Source organism: Delphinus delphis, chromosome 5 (assembly GCF_949987515.2).
Source record: "Delphinus delphis chromosome 5, mDelDel1.2, whole genome shotgun sequence".
Taxonomy (NCBI): Eukaryota; Metazoa; Chordata; class Mammalia; order Artiodactyla; family Delphinidae; genus Delphinus; species Delphinus delphis.
Window position 1 is genome coordinate 101,989,285 of NC_082687.1, and position 22,899 is coordinate 102,012,183.

Below are 22,899 nucleotides of genomic sequence, written 5' to 3' on the forward strand. Positions count from 1 at the left end.
GCATGTGGGATCTTCCTGGACCAGGACTCGAACCCATGTTCCCTGCATTGGCAGGCAGATTCTTAACCGCTGCGCCACCAGGGAAGTCCCTATACTCTTTTTTAAAAAATTGAAATGTAGTTGACATATAGCAATATTTTAGTTTCAGCTGTGCAACAGAATGATTCAATATTTGTGTGTATTGAGAAATGATCACACTGTAAGTCTAGTTAACATCTGTCACCACACAGTTACAGTATTTTTTCTTGTGATGAGACCTTTTAAGAGCTACTTTCTTAGCCACTTTCAGATACGCAGCACAGTTTTATTAACTGTAGTCACCATGCTTTATACTACATCCCCAGGACTTATTTATCTTTAATTGGAAGTGTGTGCCTTTTGACCCCCTTCACCCATTTCCCCCACCCCCCCGCCTCTGGTACCACCAATTTTATCTCTGTATTTATGAGCTCAGTTTCTTTTTTTTTTTAAGATTCCACATATAAGTGAGCTTGAACAGTATTTGTTTTACTTGGTCTGACTTATCTCACTTAGTGTAATGCCTTCAAGGTCCACCCATGTTGTTACAAATGGCAAGATTTCCTTCTTTTTATGACTGAATAATAGTCCGTTGAATATATATACCACATCTTTATCCAAGCAACTTAGGTTGCTTCTGTATCTTGGCCATTGTAAATAATGCTGCAGTAAACATGGGGGTGCAGACATCTTTTCAAGTTAGTTTTTTCATTTCCTTCAGATAAATACCCAGAAGTGGGATTGTTGGATCACATGGTAGTTCTTTTTTTTTGTGCAAATTCATTTTTTGATTTATTTTTGTCTGTGTTGGGTCTTCATTGCAGTGCGTGGGCTTCTCATTGTGGTGGCTTCTCTTGTTGCGGAGCACAGGCTCTAGGTGCGTGGGCTTCAGTTGTTGTGGCACGTGGGCTCAGTAGTTGTGGCTTGCAGGCTCTAGAGCACAGGCTCAGTAGTTGTGGCGCACGGGCTTAGTTGCTCCGTGGCATGTGGGATCTTCCCGGACCAGGGCTCGAACCTGTGTCCCCTGCATTGGCAGGCGGATTCTTAACCACGGTGCCACCAGGGAAGTCCCGGTAGTTCTATTTTTAGTTTTTTGAGGAACCTCTGAATTGTTTTCCGTAGTGGCTGCACCAGTTGACATTCCCACCAATATTGCACGAGAGTTTCCTTTTCTCTGCGTCCTTTCCGACCGTTATTATTTCTTTTCTTTTTGAAAATAGCCATTCTAATAGATGTAAGGTGATATCTCATTATGGTTTTGATTTGCAGTTCTCTGATGGTTAGTGATGTTGAGCACCTTTTCATGTACCTGTTGGCCATTTGTATGTCTTCTCCGGAAAAAAGTGTCTATGCAGTTCCTCTGCCCATTTTTTAGTTGGATTCTTTGGGTTTTGCTCTAGAGTTCTATGAGTTCTTTATATATTTTTATATTAACCCCTTATCAGATATATGATTTACAGATATTCCTTCCCATTCAGTAGGTTGCTTTTTAATTTTGTTGATGATTTCCTTTGCTGTGCAGAAGCTTTTCAGCTTGATGGAGTCCTGCTTGTTTATTTTTGCTTTTGTTGCTTTTGCTTTTGGGGTCAAATACAACGAATCCTTACCAAGACCAATGTCAAGGAGCTCATCACCTGCGTTTTCTTCTAGGCGTTTTCTGGTTTCAGGTCCTACGTTCAAGTCTTTAATCCATCTTGGGTTAATATTTGGATGTGGTGTTAGTGGTTGAGTTTTATTCTTTTACATGAGGCTCTCCAGTTTTCCCAGCACCATTTATTGAAGAGACTGTTCTTTCCCTGTTTTATATTCTTGGCTCTTTGTCATAAACTAATTGACCATACACATGTAGGTTGATTTATGGGCTCTCTTCTCTGTTCCATAGTCTATGTGTCTGTTTTTACACCACTACCACACTGTTTTGAATACCTTTGTGATATAGTTTGAAATCAAGGAGCATGATGCCTCCGGTTTTCTTCTTCTTAAGATTGCTTTGGCTGTTTTATGGTTGACACAAATTGGAAGATAGTTTATTCTATTTCTGTGAAAAACGAATATGTAATTTTGATAGGGATTGCATTGAATCTGTAGATTGCTTTGGGTAGTGGTAGTGTGGACATTTTAACAATATTCATTCTTCCAGTGCATGAGCACAGAATATCTTTCCATTTTTTTGTGTCTTCTTCAGTTTTTTTTCATCACTGACTTATAAATAGTTTTCAGTGTACAGGTCTTTTACCTCCTTGGTTAAATTTATTCCTAGATATTTTATTCTTGGAGATGCAATTGTAAGTGGGATTGTTTTCTTAATTACTCTTCTGATAGCTCACTTATTAGTGTATAGAAATGCAATCGATTTTTTTGTATGTTGATTTTGTATCCTGCAACTTTGTTGATTAGTTCTAACAGTTATTTGGTGGTCTTTAGGGTTTTCTATAGATACTTTGTCATTTGCAAATTGTAACAGTTTTACTTCTTCCTTTCTAATTTGGATGCCTTTTATTTCTTTTTCTTGCCTAATTGTCCTGGCTAGGATTTGTAATACTATGTTAAATAAAACTGGCAAGAGTGGCCATCCCTTTCTTGTTCCTGATCTTAGAGGAAAAGCTTTCGGCTTTTCACCATTGAGTATGCTGTTAGCTGTGGGCTTGTCATAGATGGCCTTTATTATGTACATTCCCTCCATACCCACTTGTTGAGAGTTTTTATCATAAATGCACGTTGAATTTTGTCACATGCTTTTTCTGCATCTGTTGAGACGGTCATATGATTTTTATCCTTCATTTTGTTACTGTGATATGTCACATAGATTTTGTGGATGTTGGAACATTCCTTGCAACCATGGAATGAATCCCACTTGATCATGGTGCATGTATTTATTAACGTGTAGTTGAATTCAGTTCGCTAATATTTTATTGAGGAAGACATATTCTAACAGGGCTTCTTAACCTGTTGTGCGCCATGGACCTCTTCTTGGAATAATGTTTTCAAATGCCCAAAATAGAATATAGAGGGTTACGAAGGAGTTCAGTTATTTTAAATACGGCTCTCCCTATGGACAACCCTGCTATTCTAGACTGTGGAAGGAGCTGCTGAAGTGGGCCTTGCTGCCCCCAGGGGCCGCCAGTGGGTAGCTGCGTCCCAGGCAGGGCAGATTTGGGTGAGCAGTAGTCAGGTGAATGTGGGGAGGGGCTCAGGTAGGATAGGGCGGAGGGCCTGGGGGAGGCTGTGCGGCCTGGGCCGAGAGTCCAGCTCTGCATCTGTCAGCTGTGTGACCCGAGTGAGCAAGGGAATGGCTGTGGTGACAGCTGCACAACAACAGCAAACGCTTCCTTCCAGAGCATTCACTGTGCCTAGGTGCCGTCCTCCCACCAGCCCCGGGTGCTGGGGCCTCTCACTGCCGTTGGCTGGCAGGAGCCTGGGCCTAGAGGAGTGGGGTGACTTACCCAGAATCTGGCTGCCCCTCCTGGGCGCCGGGCACCGGCAGGGTTGCCACCCCTGTCGCAAAGCCCCGCACATACTCTGCTGCTCCCTCGGCCGCCGCGTGTCCCCAGGGCCACTGCCCCCTCCTCTTCCTCAGATTCAGCCTCCTTTGTTACCCAGCTCCATGCTCAGCTCCTCTGCGGTCTCCCCGGGCTGCCCACCTGGGCCGGGTGGTCTTGTCCTTGCCCACGTGCCATAGTGGCCACCAGAACCCAGATGGCATCTTCCCTGGGGGTGCTTTGGGCCTTGAGGCAGCCGCGGCGCCACCCTGTGTCCCCTTGTCAGACTCAGGCTCCACGTGCAGGCGGGTTGTCCAGACAGGCTGGAGTGGCTAGAGGGTGACAGCCCTGACAGCCCAGGTGAGGGGTCACGGGAAGAACGGGGGGTAGAGGACAGAGATGGGCAGGAAGGGCCTCCTTGGGGGTGACACAGAGACTCCTTGTTTGCTTCCCTGGGTGGGGGGCACAGAGGGGACGGGTGTCGCCCAGGCTGCAGTGAGCGTGAGCTGGGTGGTTGGAGGTGGGGACTCGTAGCCCGGGCAGCAGTGGCCGGTGGCCAGGGTGGCCGTGTGGGGAGAAGAGAGGGAGTAGTGGGGCTGGGCTGGGGGCCTGGGTGCTGCGGTTCCTGGTCACACCTCCCGACCTGACCCGCAGGGCCTCTGCACGCCCTTTCAGCCCAGGACACGCTCTCGCCCCTGCCCAGCGGCTCCCAGCAGCCAGGGAGCACCTTCAAGGCCAGATGCAGCATCATTTCGTCCCCCGTGCCCCAGGCCCTGCAGCGGGGAGGTCTCCCATCGCTGGCCCATTCTGCTCACGGGCTGTCATGAGTCATCTGCCGACATTACTGAGTACGTCCCGTGGTCCAGCCACGGTGCAGAAGGCCGAGTCCCCATGCTAATGGGGACCGCCCTCCAGGGTGGGGAGGACAGGCTCTAACCGAACACGCAGGAAACTGTCCAGAGTGGAGGTGATGGGGGCCCGGGAGGGTCTTCTGTCCTGCCCAGCTGGCCCCAGGTCAAGGGCAGGGCTGGTGTCCAGGGCTCAGGGGTGTCTCTGGAACAGCTGATTAGCCATTGGCTGATGCGTCACTGTGGTGACCCACAGCGTCAGAAGGGCAGCCCACACCCACGGCTCGATGGTGTGTCCGATGTCCATGAGGCCTGATCGTCACCTGTACCCCGAGCTCTCTATGCAAGGCCTGGAATACTAGAAATGGCTAATTTAAAATTAAGGTGATGCAGCTTGTGGTGAAAAAATGAAAATGGTACAAAAAGTAGTCCAGTGTAAAGTGACTCTGCTGACTGCTTCTCACCAGAGGCCTCCCGGTTCTGTGTTCCGTGCCTCCTTCCGGAGACGGTGGCCGTGTACAGTGGCCCGCGGGCCTGTGTGTCTGTGTGCATCTGTGTGTGGGTGTGTCTGCGTGGCCGCCCCCTCAGCCGTGCTGACGGCCCCGCCCCCCCCACAGGTGTCCGTGCTGGTGCTCTTTGCCCTGGCCTTCCTCACCTGTGTCGTCTTCCTGGTTGTCTACAAGGTGTACAAGTATGACCGTGCCTGCCCCGACGGCTTCGTCCTCAAGGTAAGCCCCCCCACCCCCTGGGCCCCCGATGCCTTTGCGCCTTGTCCCCCCGCGTGGCTCACAACAGGGCTAGAGCGGCAGGGGCCTGGCGGGAGCTCCTCATGGGGACCTGGGGGCAGGGAAGCGGGGTCACGGCGGGGCCTGTGAAAGGGAGGCTCCTGTCTGCAGGCCTAGCACATCCCCTGGGTGGGCAGTGAGTGATGAGGGGACATGCCAGGAAGCAGAGGTCCCGGGAGAGGAAGACTTGCACCACCACTCAGGGGTTTGGGAGCAGGGCCGGGCGACCCCAGCCCCCCGACCGCAGACCCTGGTCTGCCCGCCATGCTGCTGGGCTCTCCATGCTCCATGCTCGCTTTGCTGATGTGATGATGCCTCCTTCCCCAAAGGCTCCAAGTGGCAGAGAAGCAGACACTTGGGGCCGCAGGATTAAGGGGAGAAAATAAGTGAGGGGGTGGGGTGAAGGAAGCGGGAGTGAAACGCACGGGCTGTGGACTTGCTCCCGTGTCCCATACACTCAGCACCTGGGCCCCCTTTTGGTTCTGAACTTCCCAGAGCCAGTGCGAAGAGGAGAACATGATCAGTCCCAGGATTTGGCGCTGCTGGAATGAAAGCAGAACCCGGCCCTGTGTGCTGCTGGGCACGAGCAGAACAAGCCCGGTGGCCTGCTGCCACTGGGCAGCTGCGGTTTGGGAGCTGCTGATGTGAGGGACACAGGCCCTTGTATGGGTTCCTCCTTCCACGGCTTCAAGGCTTCTGACACTTGAGCCCTTCTGTGCTCAGCGAGTGTGCGTTTTGTGCCCACCACGTAAGAGGCCCGTGGGGGCGCCGTGCAGGGACCTGGGGAAGGGCGTCTGGGCAGGGCGAAGCCTCCGGCCCCTTCCACCAGCCTGTGCACACCCCGGGCTGCGGCTGGAGGAGTTATGATCTGTTGGGAGGCTCAGGAGACAACATGGTTTAAAGGAGGGCTGGGACTTCGAGGAGGGCAGCACATGAGCTGATGCTGGAGGACGGCAGGGCTGAGCCAGGTGGGTGAGGGGAGGAGCAGCGCACAGGTGCTGGCTGGGCCGGTCCGTACGTAGTCCTTGTTGGGGAAGAGCCAGCTGTGGCCAGACTGGAGTGCCGGCCAGAGGCCGCTGGAGGAGAGGGAGGTGATGGGATGGCCACTTGGGTGGCTGGGGAGGCTGCCAGTTGGAAGCGAGGGACAGGAGGCTGCTGCAGGCGACCAAGGAAGAGGTGCGGGTCTAGACCTGTCTGGGTGCTGCGGATGGAGCAGGAGTGAATCTGGGAGGCGGGGGTGGGGTGGGGGGGGAGGACCTGAGGTCAAGGAGGAGGAGCCAAGGTGACGCAGGAGCCGCGCCCTGAGGGAAGCCGGGTGTGCGGAGGACCACTTCCCTGGGGACTGGAGTCCTTGTCCAGGCAGACGGCTCCCATACTTGCGGCCACAGCCTCACCAGGAAGATGCAGGGCTTCCTTCCGGGCTCGTTCTCTCTGTGCCTGAGACGGAGGCAGGAGTGGGTCCAAACTGCCTTCCCTGTCCTGCAAGGCCAGGTTCTGCTAGATAACCTGGTCCAGGTGGAGCCGGGGAGATGAGGCCCAGTCCTCGGACTCACAGCAGCTTTGGACGGCAGGTGTGTGCCTGTTTGAAAGGCTCTGCAGGTGGTTCCGGTGCACAGCCAGCCTTGGGAATTTAGAGCCCCTGAGAGACTGTTCCGCCTCGGGGGACTTGGCATTTTCCACTGGCATCTAATGGGTGGTGTCCTTCCTGGAGAAGGTCACTGGGAGGGCCGGGGAGCTGCTGCCCTGTATCCCACGGCCCTCGGGCTAAGGCTGGAGGAGGGAAGGTGTGAGCGTGTGTGTGTCCCCTTCCTCCCTCCTTTCTGCGTGTTCGTACATGTGCATCACATGCCACCACCCGATAGTTTACAAGGAGCTTTTAACTAGGATCTCTGATGCTCCCAGAAACCCTGTGGGGTAGATGCCATTAGACCCCCTTTTACCAACAGGAAGTTGAGTACAGAGACGTCGTACCCGAAGTCACACCCTGCATGTCCTTCTTTACTCGGCATCTGTTTAGTAACTGCCACCTTCTGTGTGCGTGGTGGGGTGCTGGGCGTGCCACGGGGCACAGGGTGTGTCAGGGGCCTGCCCTCGGAGCTCACGTTCTAGCAGCAAGCCAGCAGACCGACGTCCAGATGACGTGGATGCTGCCAAGTTAGGCAAGAAGGAATACGTGGGGGACCGTGTGCCTGTGGCCACCCCTTCCTGGGGGAGCACGGTGCTCGTCCAGGCTGGGACCCGAATGAGCAGGGGGTGCTGGTGTGGACCTGCTGTGGGCTGGGCTTGTGCTGAGGACAGACTGGGCCGGGCCTGCTGACCCCGGGCCCCGAGGGAAGGGCTGATGGGCACAGGCGCCCGAGCTTCTGGGATGCGTAGAGGGGCGCGGGCCAGCCTCTTGCAGGGGGCCCCAAGGTGAGGAGTGTCACGAGGGGATTTAAAAAGGCAGATGTGGGCTGGGGACGATCCTAGGTTTCTGTTTTTTTTTTTTTAAACCATGAAGGCACTGGGTGAGTGTTACAGAAAGGTCTTAAACATAATGGGAGGAAACTGCCCCAGACCCTACAAGGTGTTTACAGTTGGGTGCTCCTCGTAGGCTGACGTGCTGTCGGGGAGCTCGCATGTGAGGTTTAATAGCTAGGCCTCCTGGACCGTGGGCCAGGGCTGTTGGGACACTTTCCTGGGTTCCCTCACCCGTCCAGTTATCGTTTCACCTTAGAAGCTCTGTGACCTCCCTGAGCTCACCCACAGCTGACATGTGTTTCTGCTGGGGTCTCTCCAGCCAAAGGGGGCAGGTCGCAGCTTCCCCGGAGCTCCCACCCCATCCTACTCCTGCGTGGCTCCCGGACACCCCTGGAAACCGTCTTCCCCCCGGGGTCTTGCCTGCCGCCAGCACGCCCCCCCCCCCGCAGTGCCTCCCCAGCACCCCTGTCTTACAGCCTCGCTGTGTGGGTGGCAGCGGGACCGTCTGTCCTGGGTGCCTGGAGGGCAGGGATGCCCCATCCCATCTGGAGGCCTGGCCTAGCCTGGAGCAGAGTCAGTCACTGCCCAGCAGGTGTTGGTGGCCTCAGAATGTCTTGCCAGACCCTGTGCTGGTGGCAAGGACAGAGTGAAGGGGAGGTGGCAGTGCAGGTGGGGGAGGAGGGTGGCCGCTGGCCTGCTGGACAGGGGCCAGTTCACCTGCAGGGCCGGCCCTGGGCTGAACAGACGGTTTGCCCCTGCAGAGTGGCCCGGCTCCCCAGTGCCCAGGCGTGGCCGGGCTCAGGACGCCGATGACAGAAGGGCATGCATGACCTCAGCGGTGCCCCCGTGGGCTTTTAATCCTTGCTGTCCGCTGTGCTGCGCTGGCTGCAGTCTTCACAGCAGCCCGGGCGGTGACTCATCAGCTCCTTTCTATAGTCGAGGGGACTGAGGCTCAGGCAGAAAACGTGACCTCGCCCTGTAACGTGACCTCCTGCTCCTGCCGGCCTCAGCCCACAGAAACGCTGCGTACAGCGGCACCGGGCCGTAAACACACTGCGTCCCTTTGTCACTTCTCTCCTGGAAGTAGCTAGCTGGCAGGTGTTTCTAGTCTGTATTTCAGGGTCAGTGACCTGGTAAGGAGACCAGTTCTCCATGGGGCAGGGTGGTATCAGGGCTGCGGGGAAAGCACGCGTTTATTATTTTCCCTTCCATCTTCACTAAACCAGCGGCAGTGAGCCACGCATCTCTGAGAAGCCCTGGCTCAGGGAACAGAGGAGGATGGATGGATCTGCTGTCAAATTCAACTTATTTATAAACCTCTGGCAAATCCCAGAGCTGTCTAAAGCCCCCTGCCCGCAAACCACATCCCTTCCTTCACCACCTCCCATCCTCCCAGACCCATGAGTGATGGAATAGCAGCCAGGTGGGCCAGGGCTGGACCAGCCATGGCGCCATCACATCCGCCAGTAACCACGCCAGGTAGCGCTGCCCTCCCTCTGCCGAGTGGCCACAGCTGCCCCTTCCTAGTGTGAGCGGCAGAGCTGGATCCTGATTGGAGGCCACGGGGTGGGCACGGGGCTGCAGGGCCTGTGGGATCCCCAGGGCCTGGCCCAGAACTGGTGTGAGCTGCTCTGCACCCGATGGGCAGCCCACCTGTGGGAGAGCCTGTTAACCTCAGGCTGACACTCCTTTTCGCAGACACAGGGCTGGTGACCCCTGTAAGAAGCGTCCGGACGGAGAGGGAGCTCGCTCACTTACAGGTGGAACGGGAGGCCCTGGGTCACACTCGGCCCAGCCTCTGCGGTGGCTCAAACGGGAGCTTTTCTGAGACTGAGACGTGGTCCCTTCTCTCGTCCACAAATCATGTGTTCGGCCCTGTGCGGCTGCTCCTGATACCGGGCAAATGGGCCCGCACACCGGGGAGGCCTCCGGGTCCACTGGGTGACGTTGCCCGCCTGGTGCCCGAAGAGGGCTTGACGAAGGCTGTGGCGTTCACCGGGTTCCCCTGGTCCTGGCCTCAGCAGCTCCTCCCGGGCAGCACCTCCCCGCTCCAGCCCAGCCTCCTGAGCCCTGCGGACGGAGCTCCGCCACACCCACCTCTGAGGATGCTGAGAGCCCAGGCGGGACCGGGTGTGCCTGGCTGGGGCCTCACGAACGCTGGCTGAACTTGAAGCTGCCAGGGCGTACAGTCCTGCTCCGGCGCCCCGGGGGGACCTCGCTGCCTTGTTTCTCACTGTTCTGCCTTTGAGCTGAGCAGTCACCATCGGCAGCTTTGGGGGTGGTGGGACGACGTCTGGAGTGCACTGAGCAGAGGCCCGGGTTGGAGCTCGGTTCCCACGCTGCCCCGTGGTCCCTTCCCTCTCTGGGCCTCACTTGCTGTGACTGAAATGGGACTAACAGATCTCAGCTCACAGGGAGACATCGTGCCCGGAAGGCACTTGGCCACCTGTCAGAAGGAACCGGTGTGGTGGCAGGGCTGGGATGTGGAGACGGGCCTTGGGTCTGCAGAGACTCCAAGGAGCAGCCCCTTAACAGGGAGACGGAGCTAACCTGCCTTTAGCTTCCGGAGGCTAAAGAAACCCGGCTCGGGCAGGGACAGGGCTCCCAGAGGAGGTCCCCCCGTGCATCCCAGGCTGGCGCCCACGTCCACAGGGCAGTAGCCGCCACCGGCCATCCTGGTGGCCATCAGAGACTCTGTCACGGTCTCCCTGCTGGGAGACTGCTCAGCCCAGAGGCAGAGGGGCGCATCGAGCCGCGGGGTGTCCTCTGAGCCCCAGGAGTTGGTGGAATCCTGGCTGCGCTCTTGCCAGCGAGGTGGCCTCGGCTGAGATGCCGCTCGGGGGTGCTAGCCGGATCCTGCGGCGGTGCTGGGAATCAGGGGGTTTAAAAGTCTCCCTGGTGACTGAAGGTAGCCAAGGCCCAGGACCCTTGTTACTGCAGTCTCCCTTCACTGTGTGACAGACCTTGGCGTTCCTGTAATGCTTTGGTTGCTTAGAGACACGGGTAACGTGCCTTCCGCCAGATGGAAGGTTTCTCTCTCTCATTAAAGCTGCAGCTGGCAGGCAGTGGGGCTCCCTGAGGTCCTCCTAGAGCCCCGATTCTGTCGTGTTGCGCTGCCGGCCCCCAGGGTGTTGTCCCTCTCCAGGCAGGTTAGTCCAGGCGATCAAAGCCGCTGAGAAGGGAGCGGTGGAGGGCAGGAGCCCCTCACAGCCCGTTGGCCAGAAGTTAGCCCCATGGCTTCTACTGGCTGCCGGGAGGGCTGAGAAGCGTGTCACGAGCTGGGCCCCATGCGCCTGCCTGCCACTGGGAGAAGGGCAGGGGGAGGCAGAATGCAGCCCGCGACCCCTTCCTCAGGGCCTGGCGAGCGACATGTGGAGACGGGGTGGGTGGCGGCTTAGCCCGGCTGCTGGATGGACAAGGGAAGGCAGCCTGACTTTTGGGGGGCCCTAGACCCCCGGTGAGCAGACGAGAGCTAGGGACTAACCTCCCCACCCCCGGGTTCCACAGGCTGTAGGGAAGTGCCTCTCCCTTAGCAGACAGCTGCCCCCCGAGAGCCCCCCACCCTCACATGCCCTCATGGGGTCCTCGTGGCTTCCTAGGCTCTCTGGATCTCCAGGTCACACAGCTCCCTACCAGGCCCTTGTAGGTGGTGTGTCCTGACCCCCCGACCCTTGCCTTCTCCCCAGCATTTGTGTCCTGCGGCTCTGCACCCTCTGCTCCGGCCGCGGGCCTCTCTTCAGCCTGTGTCCCTGTCCTCCTGCCCCGAGGACCGGCTCCTTTGGGTCAAGTGCCCCCACCCCCTGCTCCCAGGAGCCTTTCTGACTCCCTTCCTTCACTGTTTGAATATGTTGCTTCTGGTGGACATGTCAAAAGTTCCATTGTCTTCTAGGAGATTTAAAATCAATGGCCACGAGTGTAAGATCTTTAAAGAAGCAGGAAGGCCCGCTGTGTAAGTCCCGTCGCCACGGCCTCGTACAGACGTCCATCCTGTTACCATGCAATCAGTGTCAGGCAGTCAGCTCATCTCTGAGTTTCCTCCAAGCCCAGGGAGGTGCTCAGTGACCACGGGCTGGGTGCTACCTGGAGACTCACGGGCTCCCTCCTGCATCGGTGTGTGCGTCTCAGGGGGCGGCTTGTCTTTCAGAACACCCAGTGCATCCCAGAAGGCTTGGAGAGCTACTATGCGGAGCAAGACTCCAACGCCCGGGAGAAATTTTACACCGTCATCAACCACTACAACCTGGCCAAGCAGAGCATCACCCGCTCGGTGTCGCCGTGGATGTCAGTTCTGTCCGAAGAGAAGCTCTCAGAGCAGGAGACGGAGGCTGCTGAGAAATCCGCTTAGCGAGATGGGCAGGTTCCTTACAGTGTCGCTGGAAGGTAACGAAGGGACTCTGAGGGAGATTTCATTAGATAGAATTACTGGTAATTTAGAGGCTACTCATGTATGGTGCCACTGCTTCTGTTTGCTAACGCTGCTCTGCGAATACAGCTTGCTGCAGACCATGGGCTAAAATCAAGGGCATATCAGCGCTGCTAAAAGAGCTCTGACACCACTTGCCATGGTAAAGAATCTTAATTTAGCAACTTTACTGGGATTTATTGGATGCTGTCAAAAAATAAATTTACACTGGATATGCAAGGGGTTCAGACTTCAGATAAATGATGCATTTTGTGGGATTGTTTTTTTTTTTTAAAACCACCTTGCCGTTTGCAGACCTTACACCATAGCCATATCTAGAGTGATCCCTTGCTTTGCTAAGAGCAAGCTGTACTGCACGTTTCTTCCCCCCTCCCGCCAATGGCAATAGTGCCAGTGGTCAAGATGCACCATAGTGAGTGTCAGAGGGAAGGAAGGAAAGATGCCATCAGGTCGCAGTTGTGCCCTCGCCTGCCCCGTGCTCACTCCTGAGTGCGCAGGCGCTGTGGCAGGTCGGCTCGGGCAGGGGTCACTGCTGCAGGCAGAAGGCTGCCTCTCGGTACAGAGGGCGCCCGCTGGGCAGGGGAGCCGTGTTTCCCTCAGTGCATGTGGACTGGGTCAGAGCATGTGAGGTGGGGACTCTGGGAAGAGGGGACCCTGGGCCACAGGCTGCAGAACCCGTCTCCCTGTAGCTAGTCTGTCTGCTCTGTGACGGGCTGAGTAGGAATGAAACCTACCGGCCCTTTTGTTCACATCTATTATGAATGAGTTTGCACCGACAGGTGTATTAGCTACTTAGTTTTGAAACAATTAGCTGGGTGAGAAAAGTGAAAGTGTAATTGCTGGTAAGCCAAGGCTACTTTAATTTTTATTTTGTGGGACAGATGTAACTCCTTTGATGTAAGAAGCAGGCAGGAAAGGCTGGGAGGGGGGCTGGCGTCGCACCTTGCAAGTCCAGTTATGACATTTTCATTCACAATCTTTGTAAGACAATTATGTTTCATCCTGAATCTTGACATTAAAGTATATGTTTACAAAATTGCCAGTTAGATAAACTAAGTGTGTAAGATGATTAAATAGAAAAAAAGACGTTCATGGACATTTTCTTCCATGTTATTTAAATGTGTTGTTTCTGGTGGACATGTCAAAAGTTTCACTGTTTTTTTAGATCAAAAATAAATGACAAATAGTGCAAGATCTGTTGCGAACAAGCATGGTGGTCATGGCCAACTCCATTACTGTTTCCTGAAATGTGCTTCCAAAACATACAGTATATTTTATCACCAGGGGTGTTTGGAAACAACGACCATGACCTCGGAGCAGTGGGTGGGCGTAGAGTCATGGACGTTGTGAAGCTGTGCCGACGCATAAGAGCAATAACCGCGTGCCAGAACTTCTGTGGAGACAGCGTCTATCAGCAGATTCCAGCCCGTGTCAATGCAGTGTCAAGGCAGCCCTATTTGTATTTTCTAGGAGACATGTATTTTATTGACTGTAAGCTCATTCACATGTAACTTTTGACATTTTCCCTCTGTGCAAATAAAGAACACAGGATCCCCGTGGTGCTCCCCGGACTGTCTGTGCAGAGCCCTCGAACCCACACCCTGGGGGCCCACGCGCACCGGGCGCTTTCTGCACAGATGTGGCCGCAGGTGCCTTGTGCCTGAGTACAAGCAGGCGTTCCTGATCCCTGGGGCTCTGGGGGGTGGAGAGGCCCAAGTCCTCCTCTGGACGAAGCTCCGTGGGCCCCAGTGGCCGCAAGTTGGGCCTTCCCCACCCCCTGCCCACCCATCAGGAGAGTGTTGGGGGCAGCATTTCTGAGGGGAGCCAGGCCCCGTCCGCACACTTCTTCCCAGGCAGGAGGCAGGTGGGCACGCACTGACTTTCTAACTTTGGACCCACCAACAATACATTAAATGGCTGTAGTTGTATGCACTAGACTCCCAGGGCGAAGGTGACATCTTCTCTACCGCGCGATGAGTCTGTGTATCAGTTGGCTGAGGCAGACAGGAAGCCCAGGAAACAATCCATCATGTGCTGTGAGAAGCTACTGGCCAGTGCTCTTCCTGCTGCCACCGGGAGGGAAAGGCCAGCGCCGCCTCCAAGCCTGAGACGTCTGTGGAGCAGGAGGCCCGCGTGGCTCCTGCGGAGGAGGCGGCTCCCCGCTCCCCGGGGCGGCCCCATCAGGTGCAGGAATAATCACCCCCGGTTCCTTCCCTCTGGCCGCAGGCTTGTGACGCAGACCACGTTTAGTTGTGTTGTTTTCTTTTTCAGCTACTACATGGGCTTAAAACCACAAGTCGGGTGTCCCTCTTGTGAGTACATATCTCCGTGCCCCCTCCCCACTGATGGCTCCAACGCCAGGGACCGCGACAGCGCGCCCAGCGCGTCGTCTGCCGGGTGTGGCCGCCTAGCTGTCGTACCAGTCGAGGAAGAGCAGGGAGAAGGAGCACATCACCAGGAAGAAGAGCACCCACACGCGGAAGCCAGCGTTGTTCTTGATGGCCTGGGGGGCGGGGCACAGGGGTTAGGCTGGAAAGGCTCTCAACTGCCTCGTGCGTCTGCACATGCTCTCCCTGTGGGGCTCCGACTGTGTGGACTGCTCAACCCTATGCTTACCTTGCACAGACGCCTTAATTATTAAGCAAAACCAAAAAGTGGGTTTAAAGTCTGTTAGACAAATGGGCTGCATCTCCCTCTCTGGTTAGTCATCACGTGGAGATCATGCACAATTCTCCCAGGAAAAATGGCTCATGTCCACCCCAGGGTTAAACCCACACAGACAGGATGAGAGCGTGTGTCCACTACCCTGACGTGTGCTTCCTAGATGGCAGTGGTGGTCCAAGAACGGTCCCATGTCAACCCAAACCTGAGGACTGGACTCAGAAAATAAAGTCCACTCAACAGAGTCTACTGTGGTGGCCCTGTGAACAGCAACCAGGGCTCTGGGTCCTTGGAGGGGTCCCACAAGCCTCTCCTGTGGGGCCCAGCCCGGACTTAGGGAGGGACCCCTGCACCCCAGCTGGCTCCTCTGCAGGGCAGTGAGTGGGGTCCTGGGCTTGGCAGGGTGGAACGGGCCCATCCAGCGCAGTCCTGAGACCAGCCCTGTGCACGTGGCCCAGACAGGGTGGACACTACTGCCTGAACTCAGCGCCCCTCCAAATCAGACACGGTGCCCCGAGAGTACCCACCTCTCTGATGTCTTCATTGCCCTCCTTGATATTCTCAGTTGCTCCTACTACTAATTGGTGAATACTGTCAATCTCAGCTTCCTGTCGGGGAAGAGAACAGCAGATAAATACAACTGCCACCTCCTTCGCCGAGCGTATGTCACCATAGTAACAGTAGCTGCCACTTACTAAGTGCTGGGGCTTTACACACCATGAACCCACGGGTCCTCATAGCACCCGACAGGTAGGCAACACTCTCATTTACAAGAGGGAAACTTAATTACAGCATAGAGAAACCCAAAGTCACACAGCACCCAAGCTGCAGGACTGGGACTGGACCCGGTGCCTGTGCTCCCTCCACCCCGGCTGGCGCCTTCCTCCACTCGCTGGACAGGAAGAGTTCAGTCGCAGAGTGGCCACCACGTGCCAGGGGCTCCAAAGCACACGTGGCTCGAAAACATACGTGCTAGCTTCAAAATGGCACTTTGTATGCCACCATTTTCCCTCTCAAAAAAAAAGCTAAAACTTAAACATCAAAATGCTATGCAGGATGTTTGCAAAAGTTTTACTCCAAATACTGGGAAAGCTTAAACGTGGGATCCTGGGCTTACACAGGAGTGGCTGGCTAATCGCCCACCATTGCACCCCTGCACCGGCTGCGAACCACACTGAGGTCTGAGGAGCAGGCCTATCTCTCCCTCTAGGCGGTGGGGAGGGAATACAGACGAGTGTGGGTTTTAGGGAAACCTGACTGATACAGGACCGCAGAGAGGAAATCGACCTTCAGCCATCCGACTCCCAGCAGTGAATGCCACATAGTCTAAGGACCTGAGGGCCAAGGACTGCTTTGCTCCAAAATCTCGCTTTTTTTTTAGAGAATCTCCAAGTGGGAGCTGGCTGACCACGGCCACTGTTCCCATGAGAGGATGGGTAAGAACCACCGTGCAACGTAGATGAGGAAGCCCAGACAGACTCAGCTCTTCTCAGGTCTTAGAAACCCCGAGGGAGCCAGGCAGGGCTCAGCCTGTGCTCTGCAAATCCCTCCCAGGTCGAGGCCCAGAGCCCTGGGGGTGACACAGGGTGGGGCCCTGAGTGGCTCTCTGCCACCTCCTGGGGCACATGTCCAGAACCCCGGGACTGCTGCTTCCTAACCGAGAACCAGCCCCCAACTGAGAATCAAATGTGAAGGGCAATCAGTGCTCCTCAGTGGCTGGGCTGAGTGTAGGAGCAGAAGAAATGGTCGTGAAAAGTAAGGGCTTTTAGTGCACTTGGGCCCCAGGACCTCAGAGTACTTTGCTGCATGTAAGCAGCCCTGCTGTAGTGAAGGCCCCTGGCCCGTGGCTCTGGCTGCGCTAGTGAACAGTGCATTACCCAGGTCTGCCACAGCTGTGCCCACAAACAACGGCTCCTGGTTCCAGGACTGAGAGCCTGAGGGGGCCCGGATCCCATTCGCCACCCCTGGGAGTGACGCAGGTGACCTCAGCCCCGCTTTGCTGAGGGGGAAAGAGCTCATGTCACATTACACGTGACGGGGAACCGGGTGGGGGCCGTCTGTCTGACTCCACCTGGGCTCTGAGCTCCTCCCGCCACGCCGAGCTGCCTCTAAGGACAAGTGGGTGCTCTGAGGGGGAGACATCTGACTGAGCTGTTTTCTGTGTCCGGAGGCTGAACTGATGGCCATCAGGCTTCCAAGTGAAGGCTTAGCAGATACATATTAGAATGGTTCCTGCAACACGCTAGTGAAAAGGGCACCTCCTGTGAACCACCTGGTGTACCCAACGTGCAATGATCTGACTGGCTGTGTGGTTTAGGGGGCATCCTGTGAGTGGAGTATCTTTAGCCAAGCAGCCCAGTCTAATAACACAGTGAAGAAAAATAATTTTGTCTTTCAAACTCTTCCAGTCTGTGGATACTAAAAACAACAGGGAGAATTTATCAGGTGTCTGAAAATTTTGCCAGTTAGTGGCTGCTGGAAGAATTTCAGAACTGTAGGCAGGTAGGAATGACATGAAGATCCATGTATGAGGACAGTCACATTTCCTGTGAGGACGGGACACCTGAGGTGGCGGGGACCCGGCATTTGAGAGGGCCAAGTCTGAGCTTGTCACACCGCTGGCTGAAAAGCTGCTACTCATGCACCTTGCTGGGTGCTTTCCATGGGGTATTCTCGGAGCCTTACGACAACCATGCAAGGGCCACTCTATTTTACAGATGAAAAACCTGTAGTTCAGAGAGGCTCCCCAGCTTCCCAGAGGACATCCAGAACCCAAACCTAGCCGCCTCCCTCCCCCACGTGCTCCGCTGCACAGGGCTGGGGCGTGTGGGGAGCTGCCCCGGACTGCAGAGGCTGCTCCCGGGGAAGGGGAGGCTCTGGGCACACAGCTGCAGAGGCCCAACGACCTCAGAAGAAATGTCCCGAGTTCTTAGTGTATCCCCATTTTAAGCTAAATCTTAAAACCACTATATTTTTTCTTACTTGTTGTAAAACCTTCTCTGTGAATATCTCTTGGAGTCTGGAAATTTCAACCACTTTCCCTTCGATTTGCCTTCATAAAAAAAACAGATTACACATTAACTATTAGTACTTGGTGATCTTAACAGCAGCGTCACACATTTCTAAAGAAGCTGTCTCTTCTAAGTGAAGGCATGAGAGAGGGAGGGGACACCGCGTCAGGCTCAGGGAAGGAGAACACGGGCAGAGGAAGATTCACTCTCCTAACTGGCTCCCCTTTAACATCCCTCAGCTTACTGGGGCATACTGGACTGTTTGGAAACCCACCCCGCCCCCCTGGATAAGCTGGCTCCGGGGCCCAGCCTCCTGAGCCAGTGCCCGGGCCAGGGGCACGCAGCTGCGCTCAGTCACACAAAGTAAAGTCTCCTTTAATGCCGAGCCCTGTCTTAGCAACACCGTGACACATGGGGGGGATTCAAAAGAAAACTTCAGAATGTGTTGTCACCCAACTTTGTTACCTCTCAGCAGGTTAGGGGGAAGAGTGCATTCACCGCTCAACCCAACTTTGAAAGGAAACCTGATTCTGGCTGAAAACATCCCACGCTGGGATATCAGCAACAAAGTGTGCGGGCTTCTCCCCGTTTCATGGGCGGCGAGGGTGACCCTGGGGCGGGCCGGGAGGTGCACGTCTAGAGGCTGAGCTGACAGCTGCTTTAGCACAGGCAGCGGCTGAGCTCCAGCCCAGGAGGAAGCGGAAATGTTCGATGGGGAGATGATCCCTAGTTGTGTCGCTCGGGCCTTGAGTCCCCCTAGACCAGGTGAGGGAAGGAGAGGAGACTTGGGAGAAGAGTAAGGAGGGGTGAGGGTGGGGAGAGCGCCGTCTCTGAGGAAGGACTGGGAGACGTGATTGTGAAGCCAGAGACGGGGAAGAGCCGGGGGCAGCGATCAGAGGGAAACACCTGCACTCAGTCTCCAGGGCTGCGCAAGTGTAAGGTCAGGATGCATCTTCTTTCGGGAAGTGACCACGGTGCAACAAGAGTTCCGGCGCATCCTTTCAGAATGCTCCCGGCATTCCCAGGGCAAGAGGCCTGAGTGCCTTCACCGGAGGGCTGCTAACCACACCTGTGTGGGCCACGGCCACGGGCCTTCTGCGTGGCTGATCGCTCTGGTGAGGGAGCAGCCGGACCCCAGTGGAGCCACCTGCAGGGCTTCCCTCTGTCAGCCGTCCCTCACGAGGTCTCCCTTTCATCTTGGAGTAATTAAGTGTAACTAGCCCCCACGTGGCAGTGGTCATGATGTTTGGTGTCATCTGCCATCAGGAGCCGATCCTCTTGGATGGGGCAGCAGCACCTGGGAGCCTCGTGGCAGCCCGTGGGGTTATCTCACAGGCCCACAGGTCGAGGGGAGTCAGTGAATTCAGGCAGTCTCCTTGACCCCCTAAGTGGCGGGAGGGGCGCGACATTTGGCCCAAGGGCCACATGTGATGCCTGGGCACCAGAGTAAATTAATAAAGTTCCTAGTTTTGGGGAAAGTTGTAAACTAGGCCATCGGCTCACAAAGGAACCACACACATACCTCACTTCGTCAAACAGGCTGTTCATTTCACCAATCAGGCGCTGATTTTCTTGTTCGAACTGTAAGGAAACAAACACGTTAAGGATGAGGACAAACTGACTAGAGTCTCAAAGCACCACAGCCAAAGGCAAGTGTCGAGCAAGGCGTGTCTGTGCGGAAACCTTTGATCCGCCCTCTAAGAATCACTGCGGAGCCCCTCTTTCCAGCATGGATCGTGGCGGCATTGCTGGAAGACCCTGAGTGTTCGTGTGAGGATAGCCACCCGTAGGGAGAAAATGAAACCCCGCAGTGCAGCGGGGCTGCCTGTGGCTGGACTTTCCATCTCACTCATTTGAACCGCATGCACGCAAGCCGACTCTGACTGGGAGCGCGGAGGCCTGTGGGTCAGCCCCGTTAGGCTGGCCGCCCTGCTCTCCCCTGGGCCCTCACGACCTCCTGACATCGTCCTCTTTAAATGGAGCAGTGAGGTTGCGCGGCCGTGCTGAATCAGGGTAGTGGCAGGACCGCACTGGGACTCAGTCTGATCGCAGAGCCTGGCCTTGGCCAGTCGCCACAACAGGGACACAGGCCCGGGAGCTGGAGAAGCTGCACTCCCGGTGCTTGGGATGGCACCAGGCTTTGGGGCTCAGTCTGGGTAACGATGCCACACCAGCACCCGGGGAGCTCATCAGAGCTGAGCTAACTGCAGGGTGGACAGCTGCTCTCCCAGCCATCCTGCCAGCTCGATACTGGTCAAACGCGAGGACGGCGTGCATCTGAAGCGCCGCCATGGTGTGGGACCAGGAGGAGCTTGTCGTCCACGATGATGACTCAGGCCTCACGCGTCCACTCCTCCGTCTCTTCCCCGACGGGTCCCACGTGTTCCCAGCTCACGTGCCACCTTCTCCATGATACTGTCCTGGGCCTTGGAGCTCAAGGTTATTTCTCATTTTTCTAACCGTGGCCTGGTATCTTCTCAAAATCCCTTAGAATATTAGCCATTTTCTGCCTTGTACTGAGTTGTGCGTGTCTCAAACTGTCTGCACGACTATGAGCCGCTCAGGTGGGAAACGTATTGGACCCACACACATTGGAAAAGGCCGCTGTCCACACGCAGGGGCTTGGTCCACCAGGGAGGGGGGCTGTGCTCTCATCTCCGCACCTGCCCGCGCAGCAACCTTGTTACAGCCGCCGGCCCCTCCGCACCCCTTACCTCCGCCTTGCTCACTCCCGCGCCCCGTCACTCAGGGAGGCTTCCTCTAGCGGGGCCTCCTCAACGTCAAGTCCTTTTCCTCTCCCTCCAGCCCCTCTGCGAGGCTCTCGGCTGGCAACCTCCCTTCCTACTCTGCCAGTTTTACTTGGCACACTTGCCGTATTCGTTCCTTCCCTGCTATCTAAGTTCTGCCCTCATCTCTCATAGTCTGCAGTCTGCCCTCCATCCCGTCAGTCACATGCCGGCCCTGCCCCTGCACCCTGCAGATCAGGTCTGACGCCAGGTGCACGAGCCGGCCACGCCCCAGGCCTCTCCGAGGGCATCTCCTGCCATCCCCTGCCTCATCTCTGCACAGGCTAGCCCTCAGCCTAAGGTGGATTCATCCTCTGGCTGGGGAACTCCAACGGGTCCCTAGAAACCCAGCATAGGCACCTTCTTAGTCATCAGACGCAGCAGGGCAGGTTTCGTCATGTTCCACCATCCCCCTCTCTTTAAAGCTTCTCTGCTCTCGCCTCCATCACTGCACTCCCACGCTTGTTTGGGGTCTGGCTCCCCTCCTGGGCGGGGTGGTCTTTCTCCTCTGGACCCCAAGCCCAGCACAGGGCCCGAAACACGACAGGGCGTGGGTTCCCAGCACCAGCTGCTCATCAAAGCACAGAGGCCTCTACTCCACCCCAGGCCACCTCAGAGGCCGGGGTTGGCGAGGCTCCAGGAGGCCGGAGCGGTGGGGAGCCTCCTGCTGGGCCGGGGCAACCAGCAGGCTGCCTTGCTGGCCGCTGCCAGGGCACTGCCACGGCCCTTCTAATTATGTGTCAAAAAAGCTATTTAAGGGAATAAAAGCATCACTTTTGAGTCTGAAAGAATCAGCTCTGTTAACTGTCAACAGTTACTTAAGAGTCTGATATATATGAAAAAATACAATTACTTCGGCATGTGGGCGCTAATCTGACTAATTCTCTCAGGTACTTTACTCAGGTTTTGGGGGTGGGGTGGCAGGGGGCATTTTCTCTGAATTTTTCTAACAATAATATGGCCCCACCCTTTTAAATCTACAGCCCTTTCATGCTTTTAAACTGTTCCTAAACAAAATTAACTAGGGGTTTGAGGTGGTTTATTACTGGAAATGGTCCTTGGGAACAAAGCTTTCTGTTTGTTTCCTCCCCAATTTAAGGGCACCTGGCTTTCTTTTAAGCCTCTTGGTAATTGTTACTTTTTTTCTTTTGGTTGGTAATTGCTACTTCTGAAGGGCTCCTGTTAGCAGGGTCAGGAGTGGGATCAGATTCTGGCTCTGACTTCCTTCCAACCCATGGGTTCTTGGCGCCACCTGAGAAACTCCCCATTCCGGGAGGAAGTGAGAGAAACAAATGCCTCAAGGGATCAAGCAGTGGTAAGGGCTGAGGAGAGAGGTTTGCCGCACCACATCTATGGAGAGCAGCCTCCATTCAGGGGTTGGGAGTAACAATGACACTGCATTTAAAAACCCAACAAAACCTGTTTCCCACAGGGAGCCATTTAACGAGATCTGGCCACGCTCTGGTAGGTTAGGCGGCGGCCAGGATGCTGACCGCATTCACTCGCACAGGCTGCAGGGAGGTTTCCGAGACTGTCTGGGCAGCAAACCTGTACACCTCACCTCTCATCCGCCGAGTAAGGCAGGGAGCCACCAAATGCCAGGCTGCGGGGCGAGGTAGGGGCTATGCCAGGGGCTTTGATGGCCCAGTTCCTGTGGCCTCACGGGAACTTCCTGGGTGACCCTGCCCCAGTCACTGGCCTTCTGTGTGGCCTGTCAGTTTCTCTTTGTGAACAGATGTGGTTGGTTATTCTTATCCTTTCCCGCCTGATCCTAAGGGTGAGGAGGGACAGCTCCTTTACCTTCTAAGCTGTATGCCCTTGGGCAGGTAACTTAACCTCTCTGTGTCTCTGCCTCCATCACTAAACTGGGGATAATTGTAGTACTCAGTAGGGTCCTTAGGAGGAAGATATGTGCTAATCCGTGGAAGCTGCTTACCAACTGCACCTCCATAAACGTTAACTACTGTTATTTAATCTCTTCAGGAGTAGATCCTGGATATGCAAAATGAGTCATTAAATGCTTTGACGGCCCCTTCCCCCTCCCTTGTTTCAAATTCTAGAGGGCCACTACCGGTCTCCTACCCTCTCAGGCCTGAGAAGCACAGGCACACAGAGCTCCCTGGGGCTCACTGGCAGCCCGCATGGGCAGGGGCTTCACAAGGTGCAGTGCTGAATGCAGCCTCAGCTCCACGATCAGCACCAAGGGCAGGGGACCTACAGGCCCTGGGACGACACACCTGCCATGTCCTCCATCTCCATGAGTCCCGGAAAAGGGAGACGAGAGGCCCGGATGATGGAGGAGGTGGGCAGGCAGGGCCCGGCAAGCATGACGGCAGCCAGCCTGTCCTTCTGCGCCACTGCACTCTACACTGTTTAGGTCTCACAGCAACACACAGTGCTTTCCCTCAGTGCAGACCCCCAACAGCAG

General features: G+C 55.6%; 2 protein-coding genes across 5 annotated transcripts in view; one reads left to right on the plus strand and one right to left on the minus strand.

Moving 5' to 3' along the window:
* Positions 1 to 13,569, plus strand: part of NSG1 (neuronal vesicle trafficking associated 1) — a 32,280-nt gene extending 18,711 nt beyond the window's left edge. Inside the window, exons 4-6 of one of the 2 annotated variants that reach the window (XM_060012819.1) lie at positions 4,963 to 5,073; positions 11,735 to 11,970; positions 13,298 to 13,569. In XM_060012819.1, the coding sequence (XP_059868802.1) occupies positions 4,963 to 5,073; positions 11,735 to 11,935 (312 nt within the window). In that variant the 3' untranslated portion in view covers positions 11,936 to 11,970; positions 13,298 to 13,569. Of the gene's footprint in view, positions 1 to 4,962; positions 5,074 to 11,734; positions 12,335 to 13,297 lie in introns of those variants that run through there. The other variant, XM_060012820.1, reaches the window with a different exon arrangement.
* Positions 13,570 to 13,835: 266 nt separating this feature from the next.
* Positions 13,836 to 22,899, minus strand: part of STX18 (syntaxin 18) — a 120,728-nt gene continuing 111,664 nt past the window's right edge. For all 3 annotated transcript variants that reach the window (XM_060012814.1, XM_060012815.1, XM_060012818.1), the window contains 4 exons: positions 19,208 to 19,266; positions 17,657 to 17,726; positions 15,202 to 15,282; positions 13,836 to 14,516 (listed from right to left, as the gene is read on the minus strand). In XM_060012814.1, coding sequence (XP_059868797.1) covers positions 14,421 to 14,516; positions 15,202 to 15,282; positions 17,657 to 17,726; positions 19,208 to 19,266 — 306 coding nt within the window. In that variant the 3' untranslated portion in view covers positions 13,836 to 14,420. The remainder of the gene's footprint in view (positions 14,517 to 15,201; positions 15,283 to 17,656; positions 17,727 to 19,207; positions 19,267 to 22,899) is intronic.